The sequence below is a fragment of the Mandrillus leucophaeus genome, unplaced genomic scaffold, assembly GCF_000951045.1.
Source record: "Mandrillus leucophaeus isolate KB7577 unplaced genomic scaffold, Mleu.le_1.0 Scaffold789, whole genome shotgun sequence".
Taxonomy (NCBI): domain Eukaryota; kingdom Metazoa; phylum Chordata; class Mammalia; order Primates; family Cercopithecidae; genus Mandrillus; species Mandrillus leucophaeus.
Genome location: NW_012108574.1, coordinates 169148 through 180326, shown reverse-complemented (window position 1 = coordinate 180326; position 11179 = coordinate 169148). Strand labels below are relative to the sequence as shown.

Here is an 11179-nt window from a genome sequence, read left to right as displayed (position 1 = left end):
GGCCTGGGGAGTAAGAACTCGAGGGAGGGCTTCTGTCAGGAAGTTACATGGTTCACTCATTCCTGCCTCCAGGTCTTCGTTCATGCTGTTCCCCCTGCCGAGGACACCCTTTCCTGCTCTCTGGTTCTCTAAATCCTGCCCCATCTCCCAGATCTTGTTCATGTCCAAGCTTTTCCAGGAAGTCTTAGCAGCTCCCACACCACAGAGCTCGAGATGCAAGCTCTTGCTGCCTGACTTCCCTGACCCCACACGTGAGCCCAGGACCCAACGCCCAAGGAGAATGGCAAAGGGTTTTGGGGTATGAGAGGATGTTTGGGGTATGAGGAGGTGTCTGGGCATTAACAGTGGCCAACCTGACGCTCTCAATGTCATGCTCTTCCTCCCTCCCCCCTCTCTCCCACTGCCCACTCCAGGTCTCCCTGACTTGGTCCCAGACCCCAACTATGTGCAAGCATCCACTTATGTGCAGAGAGCCCACCTGTACTCCCTGCGCTGTGCTGCGGAGGAGAAGTGTCTGGCCAGGTAAGCAGCTGAGGCAGAAGTGTAGCGTGTTGGGATAGTCCCTGGGAGTCACCCAGAACCCAGCCTAGCTGCGGCTGCCAGCTAGGCTGTCTGCAAGCTGATGACCCTGGCCAAATGCCCCAGCCTCCCAGGACCCTGACCTTTTCATCAGTGAGCCTTGCCTGCCCTGAGGGAGTCAGGAGGGGAGGGGAGCAAGCGGGGACCCAGCATTTCTGTATACTGTACCTTACTATACAAGGAACTTCACTTTCACTGTGGTACTTCATCTTCATGCCCTGAAGGCATGGGTTGCCCCCTCAGGAAACTGAGGAGCAATGAAAGGAACTCAAACCTTTTGGATCTGAGCTGCTTAATGAGAAGGTTCCTCTTGGGAACCCAGGCTTCCAGTGCTCATACAGGGACCTATGGAAGTCCTACTGGGTGGATGTACCTGCAGCATAGAGCCCAGGACTATGGAGCCATGTCCACAGAGGACAGTTGTGGCTTTGGCTGGCCCAGGCTGCCTCTGCCTGGTCACAGCAGGGGCAGTGAGCCCCGGAGACAAAGAAGCTTCAGTTATATGTTGCACTGGAAAGAGGGGAAGGAGACCAGTTTCCATGAACCCAGAAGGTGAACACAGCTGGCTCGCCATTGTTCCTGGGTGATCCTGCCTCTCACAGTGTTTGCTTCTAATTTATTAGCAGTTCATATTCTGCTGGAATGTAGGTTCTTTGGGGATACCTCCCTGGGCTAAAATAATTAGTTAAGATTATGTTATCTGCTTCTTTTGTTAATATCCCTCTATGTTGAAAGCACCTATTTTTCTTAATTACCTGCTTTTTGGACATTTGAACTCTGTGTTTAGTTTGACTTTCTACTATCTAGGAAACCCTTCAGAATCTCAACATTTTCTCATTTCTAGAACTTCTAGTTCACTGCCACTATAAGTAGCTGATCATAAACCCTTATCTATCTGTAACAAGATAAAAGAGCTTGCACCAGAATGTAACTCAACTCACTCCTTCATTGAGAAAGTCTTGTTTAAAAAAAGAAAAAGTGTCCGCTGAACTAAGCACAGTGATTAGGAATGTTGTCGATATACATTCTGGTGCAAGTTCCCGATCCCATCTCAGACGGGCATCAGTGTGGAAACTGCCCCTGGTCCAGGGACCACAGGCTGAGTACCACTCAGCCAGCCTGTCTGGGCAGTTCTTGTCTTGTTTCAGTTGTCCTGGGGAAGAGAGCGTAATGGTCCTGCTGGAATTCCTCCAGCAATGAGGAACTTACAGCCTCTATGACAGCCCTTCCAGTCTTAAGAGAATTAGTCAAAGCCAAACTGTTAATATCACGGCCTCTTCATGAAGGATGCTGAGTGCCCGGACCTTCGTCCCAGCTGGGGAGAGGAGGCAGCCTGTTCTCTGTCCTGGAGGGTCTCCTGGTACAGCTGGAGAGAACAGCCCTCACCTGTACCCCAGTGACAGAACCAAGACGCGAGTGGGACAAGAGCCAGGATTGGTTCACAGGCCAGGGCTGCTGGAGGTCAGAGGAGGGAGGGAGGGGTCAGCAAGGGCTGAGGCCTCAGAGGAGGTGGGCGCAAGAGTTCAGACCTGGAGAACCCTGCAGAACTGGAGCCCTGGGGCAGGAGGGCCCTCTGAGATCATTGGAAGTATGGGCCACGGGCTGGTGCCAGTTCACACGCTGCAGGCAGAACCCAGAGAAAGAAAAGGACCGGTTCCAAGTCTCACCGCCAATTTGTGGCCAAGCTGGGCCTAGAACCTAGACCCTTATGGTTTCCCACGGTGTGCTGAGCCGAACAGAAGGGCAGGATTTAACTGAACAGAGGGAAGGAGGATGTTTTGTTTCAACCCAGACACAGACAGATTCCAAGCCTCCCCCAGACAAGGCTGAGGGCCTTTCATCCTGGCAGACAGTCTGAGCCGCCTGTTGTCCAGACATTCTCTCAAAGAGAGCGCTAATCCCTACGACTGGCCACCACTCCCCTCTGGCCTTAGGACTGGACTTTAATGAGTGCCAGGGAAGAGCCCCTGAGGCCAACAGGGTTAGCTGTCAGCCATCAGCTGAAGAGGGGAGGGGCCTTCAGCCCCCCTTCCTGTTCCTACCACACACGTGTGTGTGCGTGTGTGTATGTGTGCATATGTGTGTGTCTCGCCTCACTGCAGCCTCTCGTTCCTCTTTCCACCCTTTTCCTTTTGTCACAAGGCCTGCCTCAGTTGGAAATCTGGAGTCAGCAGGTGAATTGTGAGCAGGCAATTCATACCAGACCCACGATCCCTGAATAGAAAAGGACAGGTTGCCAGCCTGAAACCATGCAATCAGGGAGAGGTGGCCTGGTCATACCCAACCCAGTGCAAGATGTAGGTGGTATTGGGCTGTGCCGCAGTCAGTGCTTTAGAGCTCACAGGCAATCAGATCCTCTAAGTAGAGCAATCCAGGCAGACTTCCTGGAGGAGGGGACTTTTGAGTTGACCCTAGGAGGCTGGGTGAGTTTTGGAATTCTGAGTCAAGCAAATAGCATGGGGAAAAAAGTATGGGTCAGGGAAAAAGTTCAGCCTGTTTGGAAAATAGGCTTTGAAGCAGGAACTCAGCGTGTGTAGGGGAGTGGAAGGGCAGATGGGACTAGAAAAGTGAAGAGGCTTTGACCAGAGGACCTCAAGTCTGTTTTTCAGGCCCACACCCAAGACATGGCATACTTTTGTCAACAATCAGGGCTCTGTCTGGAGGAAAGAAGACTTATCAGAATCTCCTGGAGAGGACTTTTTTTTTCTTTTTTTTTTTTTTAGAAAGGGGGTCTCACTCTGTTGCCCAGACTAGAGTGCAGCAGCGCAATTATAGCTCATTACAGCCTCAAACTCCTGGGCTCAAGGTATCAGTCTCCAAGTAGCTGGGGCTACAGGCATAAGCCACCTTATCCGGCTAATTTTTTAATTTTTTAAAAATTTATTTAATTAAATTAATTTTTAAAATTTTAATTTCTCACTGTGTTGCCCAGGCTGGTTTCAAACTATTGGCCTCAAGTGATCCTCCTAGGAGCCTCAACCTCCCAAAGCTCTGTAATTACAGGCATGAGCCAAAGTGCCTGGCTCCCGCAACAGGGCTGTTTTTCAAAGGCCCTTCAGAGATTTCTTATGTGCTCCTGCACCCAGGGGCTGACCCCAGCTGAGTCACCTGCAGGTATCAGGGACACTGCCGTGCCTGGTACCGCTTTAGAAAGATGCTGTTGGCAGCTGCCGGCCACATGGTGGAGGCCAGAAAGGAGGGGACAGCCAGGATTTCACGGGGTCAGAAGACAGAGGAAGAGGCCTGAGCCTCTGCCACAGTTCGGGGAGTCAGAGGAGAAGATCTTCAGGGACAAGTGGTGGGGCTGCAGAACCAGTGGCCAAGGGCTGGGGGTGGGACTGAGGGGGCCCATGCTGGGTTCTGGTGTCACTATGCCCCAACCCCCCCCCTTATCTCCTCTGTCGTCCCTGCAGCACAGCCTATGCCCCTGAGGCCACCGACTACGATGTGCGGGTGCTGCTGCGCTTCCCCCAGCGTGTGAAGAACCAGGGCACAGCGGACTTCCTCCCCAACCGGCCACGGCACACCTGGGAGTGGCACAGCTGCCACCAGTGAGTAGGGAGGGGCTGGGCCTGTCCTCTTCCACTTCTCCTCTGGACCAGGGACCTTGGTGCCTGAGCTCCCCCTCCCGCCACGAGCACTCTGAGAGACACAGATACTGGATTAGAGGGCCCCAGGAGGTGTTATCTGCCAACTCTTGCCACTGGGGCAAGTGTTTCTCAGAGAAGTCTTAGCCAAAGGTAGGCTGGAAGATGGAAGGATTGGTCTCAATAAGGGATGGAAATGTCTAGAATACGGGGCATTGCCCAGTGAGGTCATTACAGGTGGGAGCCCAAAAAGGAAGTGAGGGGTCCAGAGCATGTGCTGTCCTGGAGCGACCCACCTAGGTGGGGAGCACAGAGGGGCCACCCCGCAGGACTCAGGGGACAGGAGAGCCTAGATTGGCCAGGAGGCTGTGCCACAGCGGGGTCACCTGAGCCCATCTCAGGATGAGGACAGGATGAGAGGCCCAGGGAACACTAGGCCCTCTTCTCTCTCTTTCTCTCTCCTCTCCTCTGCCTCTAGACATTACCACAGCATGGACGAGTTCAGCCACTACGACCTACTGGATGCAGCCACAGGCAAGAAGGTGGCTGAGGGCCACAAGGCCAGTTTCTGCCTGGAGGACAGCACCTGTGACTTCGGCAACCTCAAGCGCTATGCATGCACCTCTCATACCCAGGTTGGGCTGGAGAGATGGGGTTCAGGGCACAGGCGGATGAGGAGTGGGGAGACAGAGCAAGGCCTGCTGAGGCCGGCTGAGGCCTGGCTAGTGCCAAGGCTTCTGGCCACTCAGCTCTGCTCACAGTGAAGGTCTTCTCACCAGTCCTCAGGCTGCCACAGTGCCCTGCAGGGACTGTTCTCTCCCTGCCCAAGCCCCTTCCCATGTTATTCCCAGGCAATCTGCTCATGGAGAGAAGGAAACATTGCAACAGTCTGGAGAGCAACACGTCCCATTAGCCTGTTCACCCACCCATATCCCTCTTTCCATCAGCCAACCTAAACATCCACAAACTGTCTGTCTGTCCCGTCTCTCTTTATCCATTCTGCCATCCATCTTGCCCACGCATACCAGCACATCCATCTCATCCCTCCCACCTGGCTATTAGAGATCTCTGTCTTTCCTCTGGTCCGTCTAGCCAGTGACTTTAGGAAGGGGTGGACCCACCCTGAGCAGTTGCCCTGGGCCAGGGTCAGGGGAGAAACCCAGGGGAAGATGGAACTGAAACTCCTGAAAGTGGGCATGGGGTGGCTCTGGGGAACCAGCAGCATCAGCCGCTCCTCTTGTCCCTTTCCCAGGGCCTGAGCCCAGGCTGCTATGACACCTACAACGCAGATATCGACTGCCAGTGGATTGACATAACCGATGTGCAGCCTGGGAACTACATCCTCAAGGTGGGCCTCTGAGTCTGGGGCTTTCTCTCCAACCGGATGTTCATCATTCCTGAAAGAAGCTTCAGCCTCTGGGCCTCTTCCCTTCTCCCCAGCTGCTGAGCAGAGGCAGCATCCGAGGCATCCCTCAAGGTTCAGGCTTCCCAGCCGAAGATTTAGGTCTCAGGCTGGCATAGCCTCTCTCTCCATAAAGAACCCAAGGAACCTTTGCCCCAGCTGTGGTAATGCTAGAGGCAGTGGTGATACTGTCTCCCTAAGTGACTGAGGACCAGAGAGAGCAAGGAAGACTTGGAGAACCATGTGGTCTATCTTCCTGTCTTCGGACAGGGCAGACTTTGTATCATTTGGGAGACAGATGAGAGGCCTTTGGCTCCTTACAGGGACCCCTGCAAGGCCAAGGGCACCTGTGACCAAGACCCTTTTAGCCTGAACCCCTTCTGCTCTAATGGACACTCACCCCATCGCCTCTTCCCTTGGTTGGGAGAAAGGTAGAAAAGCATATTAACAACACACAGCCAGACTTGGTACATACGTGTAGGCCAGGTTGTCATGGGCCCACCTGGGGAAGCCATGTCTCAGCCTCCTCCACACAGGTATAAAATGAGGAGGGATCATTCCACCAGTTCATCTGGACCCACTCAGAAGCAGAAAAGCAGCTCAGTAAGGGAAGAGCAGTGAAGCCAGGTTTGCAGGCGGAGGCCTTCCTGCAGAAAGTCAGCTGGTGGAGAGATGCGTCCAGCAGTGGTTCTCTGCGGTTCCCTCCTGAGTGCCCCTCAGCAGGCTCCAAGCTTGCTCCTCCAGGGCCTGGGTTTGTCCAGTATATTTTTTCTTTTCCTCATTCATCCACTCAGTCAAACACGTAGGAAATCCCCTCTGAGTTCTAGGCACTGGACACACAAACCACATAAGCAATACAGTTCACAGTCCCTGCGCTTTGGGAGCATACCAGGATTTGAAAGTCACATCCCTGCATCTGTTCTTAGATGTTCTGTGAATAAAGCTGGCCCTTCCCTAGTTAATCCAACATTTAAAAGTGTTGTATCCCAACAGCTCCTTTTCAGACAAAAAGCATAGACAGGAATGCACAGGGAACAACTTTGAGCCTTGGCGTTGGGGAGGCCAGGTGTCGAGTCCCTGCTCAGCTCCTCATTACTGCATTCCCAGGGGCAGGATCCAACCTCTCCAACCCCAAATGCCCCATGCAGGGCCCACCTGGCACAGTCTCTCGCTCTAGGGAAACATCCAATCTTCTGATAAGGGGGATCAGATGATGTTTGCTTGGGTTACCAGCTGCCTCTTCTTTCCCCTCCGTGTCTCTCTAGCAGTGTGTCTCTGTCTCCATGTCTCTTGGCCTCACATGGTCTTCCTCTGTCTCCTGTCTATGTCCCCTCTCTGTCTGTCTGTCTGCCTCCTTACCACCTTCTCTGGTGAGCGGTTGAGGTGCAGCCCCCCGACTAGACTCCCTTTCTCCCTGTTTCTCTTCTTCCTCAGGTGCACGTGAACCCAAAGTATATTGTTTTAGAGTCTGACTTCACCAACAACGTGGTGAGATGCAACATTCACTACACAGGTCGCTACGTTTCGACAACAAACTGCAAAATTGTCCAGTAAGTGCTTGCCCCCCATCCTTCCTAGCCCTGTCCCTTTCCTGCCTGGGGAGCAGGCAAGGCCACCTGAAATACCTAAGATACTTGCACTTTAGGTCATCTTGATGGCCGAATGCAGCTGCAGCCGGGCCCAGCAAAAAGAGCCTTGTCCGTGCCAACCCCAAGCTGAGTGTTTACGGTGGGGCTCAGGCTGTAGGGTGTTGATCTGGGGCTGCATCCTGTGGCTCCCTGAGATGTCCCAAGTGAAAACCAGCAGAAGGCAGAGTCATTTGGTGCAAGGCCACGAGCTCTGCAGTCCCAGTTCCACAGCTTCCTCCCTCTGTGACATTGGGTAACTACTGTACTTCCCTGAGCTACTTTCATCAACTATAAAATAGGTATTTCCACATAGGCTGGGGCTGAGGATCTATAGGCCTGATGTCTGCATGTTCAACAGCCCAGCACACAGTGGCACACAGTGAACAGCAGCTGTGATCATTAGTGTCCTTATCAAGTGGACTGGATTAAACAGTCACAGATTAGAAGTGATTCTGGTTAAAAGGGGCCATCTTCAGTCCCTAGGCCCCTGTTGTAGAAGAAGTCCCTAAAACCTGGGCTTGGGATTTTAGCACATGGCTGCTGGGTAGGGTCCTCAGTCTTTCTCCTGATCCCCACGTGAAGTACTTTGCAGAGGGACCCCCTTCCTTACAAGCTCACAAGGAAACCCTACCACACTCCAGATCAAAGGAATCCTTTTCCACTAAAAAAAAAAAAAAAAAAAAAAGTCCTAGAGCTTTCGGCTTTACTTCATCAACTGGGAGAAAGGTAGTAGAGATCTCAAGGCCCAGAGAGGTATCTTTCCCTAAAAGTGTATGCTTATTAATGGATGGCAGGTATGAGAGATTAAGCCTATGACTGTGGTCAGGGTGTGGTGTATGGCCAGGGTCAGGGCTCAGTCTGTGACAAGGGTTAGGGCTCAGTGTGTGACCAGGATCAGGGCTCAGTGTGTGACCAGGGTCAGGGCTCAGTGTGTAGCCAGACTCAGGGCTCAATCTGTGACCAGGGCCAGGGCTCAGTGTGTAACCAGGATTAGGGCTCAGTGTGTGACCAGGATCAGGGCTCAGTGTGTGGCCAGAGTCAGGGCCCAGTGTGTAGCCAGACTCAGGGCTCAATCTGTGACCAGGGCCAGGGCTCAGTGTGTGACCAGGATCAGGGCTCAGTGTGTGGCCAGGGTCAAGGCTCAGTCTGTGACCAGGGCCAGGCTCATTTAGAGACAGCCCTCTCACATTTGGCTGCTACCACCAACCTAACTGTTCACAGCATGCTGCCACCACATCATGAATATTAAAAATGGGAACAGCAGCCTCTAGTTCAGTGCAGAGATTAGGTTTCTCAGGAGTAGAATGAGATCAGAATTCCCCAGGGCACACAGCGTGTTTGAAAGGACGAACTCCTATCCCATCACTGGCAGTTTGGCTCTTTAGTAGGCCTGGGTTCGCAGCACATTCCCGCTCCTCAGGGCCTGTCTTAGCTATTCAAGACCCAGGGGTCACCTAAGTGGTAGAAGCCATTCTAGGGAGGGAGGAGGAAGGAAGAATGGGGTATCCGGGAAACAAAGGAGGCTGCTGGGGGCTCAGGGAGGCAGGGAGTCCCGCCTGTTGCTGGGAAAGGGGGATGGGAACAGAAACAGCGTCCCACGTCCCAGGTGCCTGGAGCAGCCAGCGGGGCTCTCGGCAAGGCAGATGGAGAAGCAGCCTGCGCTGCCCTCCCAGCTCCCGGGGGCCTGTGGGCAGCAGGGGGTGCCAAAGCCCTTCCTTCCAAGGGCTCTTTACATAAGTGCTTGGAAAGGCTGGGTCTTATTAGAGTGTCTCAGTCTCTGTGACCCTGACCACAGGCAGGCGGCTGGGCCAGCGTGCACAGGAAGCTGGACAGAGCGTTCCCAGAAAGGCCACGGGACTGACGCCTGTGGGTTTCCATCGTATTTCTAGAGGAAAAAGGAGGCTTTAAAAAAAGGTTCTGAGTTAGAAAAAACAAGAAAGTATTTCCAGACAGTAGCAGCTCTGCTAATGGCCTAGAAAACAATCTGGGACTAGGGCATGGGGAGGGGAATGTGCTGAGACTGTGCCCTGGGTGGGTGGGAGTCCATCGAACCCCTCCTTCTGGAGCTGGGCTGAGGGGGTCGGCACTTTCTCTTGAGGGAAATGGAGGCCCATGCCTGCCCTGCCACGAGGGATCTGGGCTGCGGGAGGGAAGCCCTGGCTGAGGGGGCCACGGGGGCCCTACTGTGCAACCCCTCATTGACCCACTGTCTTTCCTTCCTCAGATCCTGATCTCTGGGAGGGACAGATGGCCAATCTCTCCCCTTCTAAAGCAGGCCCTGCTCCCCTGGCAGCCTCCCGCCGAGGGGCCCAGTCCCCCAACCCACCGGCAGGGGCATCCCTCCCTGCCGGCCTCAGGGAGCGAACGTGGATGGAAACCACAGGGATTCCGGATGCCAGACCCCAATTTATACTTCACTTTTCTCTACAGCGTTGTTTTGTTGTTGTTGGTTTTTATTTTTTATACTTTGGCCATACCACAGAGCTAGATTGCCCAGGTCTGGGCTGAATAAAACAAGGTTTTTCTATTCTGCGGCTCTGCATGCGGCCTGCTGGCTGGCCAGCCACGGCTAGTTTGGGCCTGGGGGATGTCCTTGGGCGTCATCCTTCCCCTCGCCAAATGTGGAAAGGGCAGCCACCACCCGGTCAGGACCACAGCGACCATGAGGGCGCTGAGCCCATCGTGGAAGCCTGTGGGGTTGAGCCCTTGGCCAAGCCTGTTGTATGGGAATGGGACCACATCCGACTAGGGGAGGGCCCTGCAGTGGGGTGGGCAGTGCCAGCCTGCTCTCCCTGCTTAGCCCCTGCTCCTATCTGGGCTCGTGTACCCACTGCTGCCCCTTCTCAGCCTTCAGCCTCACACTCCCACCATCCCCCACTCCCGGCCCTCTCACTCTCACACCATTCGCTCTCTACCAGTCATCCACTCCCTTACAATTGCAGGTTCCGGAATTCAGTCTCCTGAAGGCCAGGCACTGTGCTAGGGCACACGCAGGAGCATCGTAGCTCCTGCCCTCAGGGAGCGCACAACCACAGGGAACGGGGAGCACGCAGTGCCCAGTGAGGCAGAACCTAGGGGCACCAGGGAGCCTTCACATAGGAGAGGGCCTCCTTCCAGGCAGGGAGGGGAGAAGAGGATTCTTGGCAGAGAGACCGCCTTGAGCAGAGATCATAGGGTGGAGCTATAGGCTGATGGTGTGAGTGGGAGATGGAGGGAGGCCCCATGGCCCTGCAGCCCCCGTCCCCTGCCTTGGCTGTGGCATCCCAGAGGTCCTGGACACTGGGATGGACCAGGAAGAAGCGAGAGGGTGGTGCCTCTCCTCCTCCCCTGACCAGTGAGCCCTCGGGATGCCTCCAGACCCACCTGCTTCCCTGTGGGGGCAACACCAGTGAGAAAGGGAAAGAGACTTTGTCCAAGTACCAGGGCTCTGGATTCCAGGGCCAATCCTGCTCACTGCTGTGTGACTGTGGGCAAGTGAGACTTCACCTCAGTTTCCTCACGAGTAAGATGGGAATGCCCTCCTGCTTGGCTCCCACACTGACATGGAGAGTTGATGAGCTACTGCTGCCAGGGAGGCACCGGGGGAGCTACAGGGTGTTGGCACCCACCCCTCCAGATCTTGGTGGGTCCCCACCCATTAGCAGAGGTCCTCCAAGGAGGTGTCCCCTGCTTTTGGCTCTGATGTGATCCTTGCCTCAGGGCCCCTGGTAGCAAGGAGGTTTTCTGATGCAGTAGAGAGGGAGGGCTTCTTGGAGCCATGCTGTGCATCCAGGAGGGTCCTGTCCCAGTACCCTGGAGCCCTTGGGCCACTCACCAGCCCAGGCAGTAGGGTGGAGTGGGTGTGGCTGTAGCCCTCTCTCGCCTTCCCTCTGCAAGTCTGGCTGGGATTTAACTCTGCTGACAGGGTAGGTGCTGCAGCTCTGCCACTCTCCCTCTGGAGCTGGACCAGGAGGGCTGAGAGGAGTACGGGCACATGCCTGTCA

At 54.6% G+C, this 11179-nt stretch overlaps 1 protein-coding gene across 1 annotated transcript; it reads left to right on the top strand.

Moving 5' to 3' along the window:
• Positions 1–413: 413 nt before the first annotated feature.
• LOC105529857 (lysyl oxidase homolog 1-like) lies at positions 414–9723 on the top strand. Its single transcript, XM_011967113.1, has 6 exons — positions 414–522; positions 3993–4130; positions 4645–4801; positions 5419–5514; positions 7003–7118; positions 9421–9723. Exons 3-6 carry the CDS (start codon positions 4658–4660, stop codon positions 9425–9427), a joined length of 363 nt encoding a protein of 120 aa, XP_011822503.1. The 5' UTR covers positions 414–522; positions 3993–4130; positions 4645–4657; the 3' UTR covers positions 9428–9723.
• The last annotated feature ends 1456 nt before the right edge of the window (positions 9724–11179 follow it).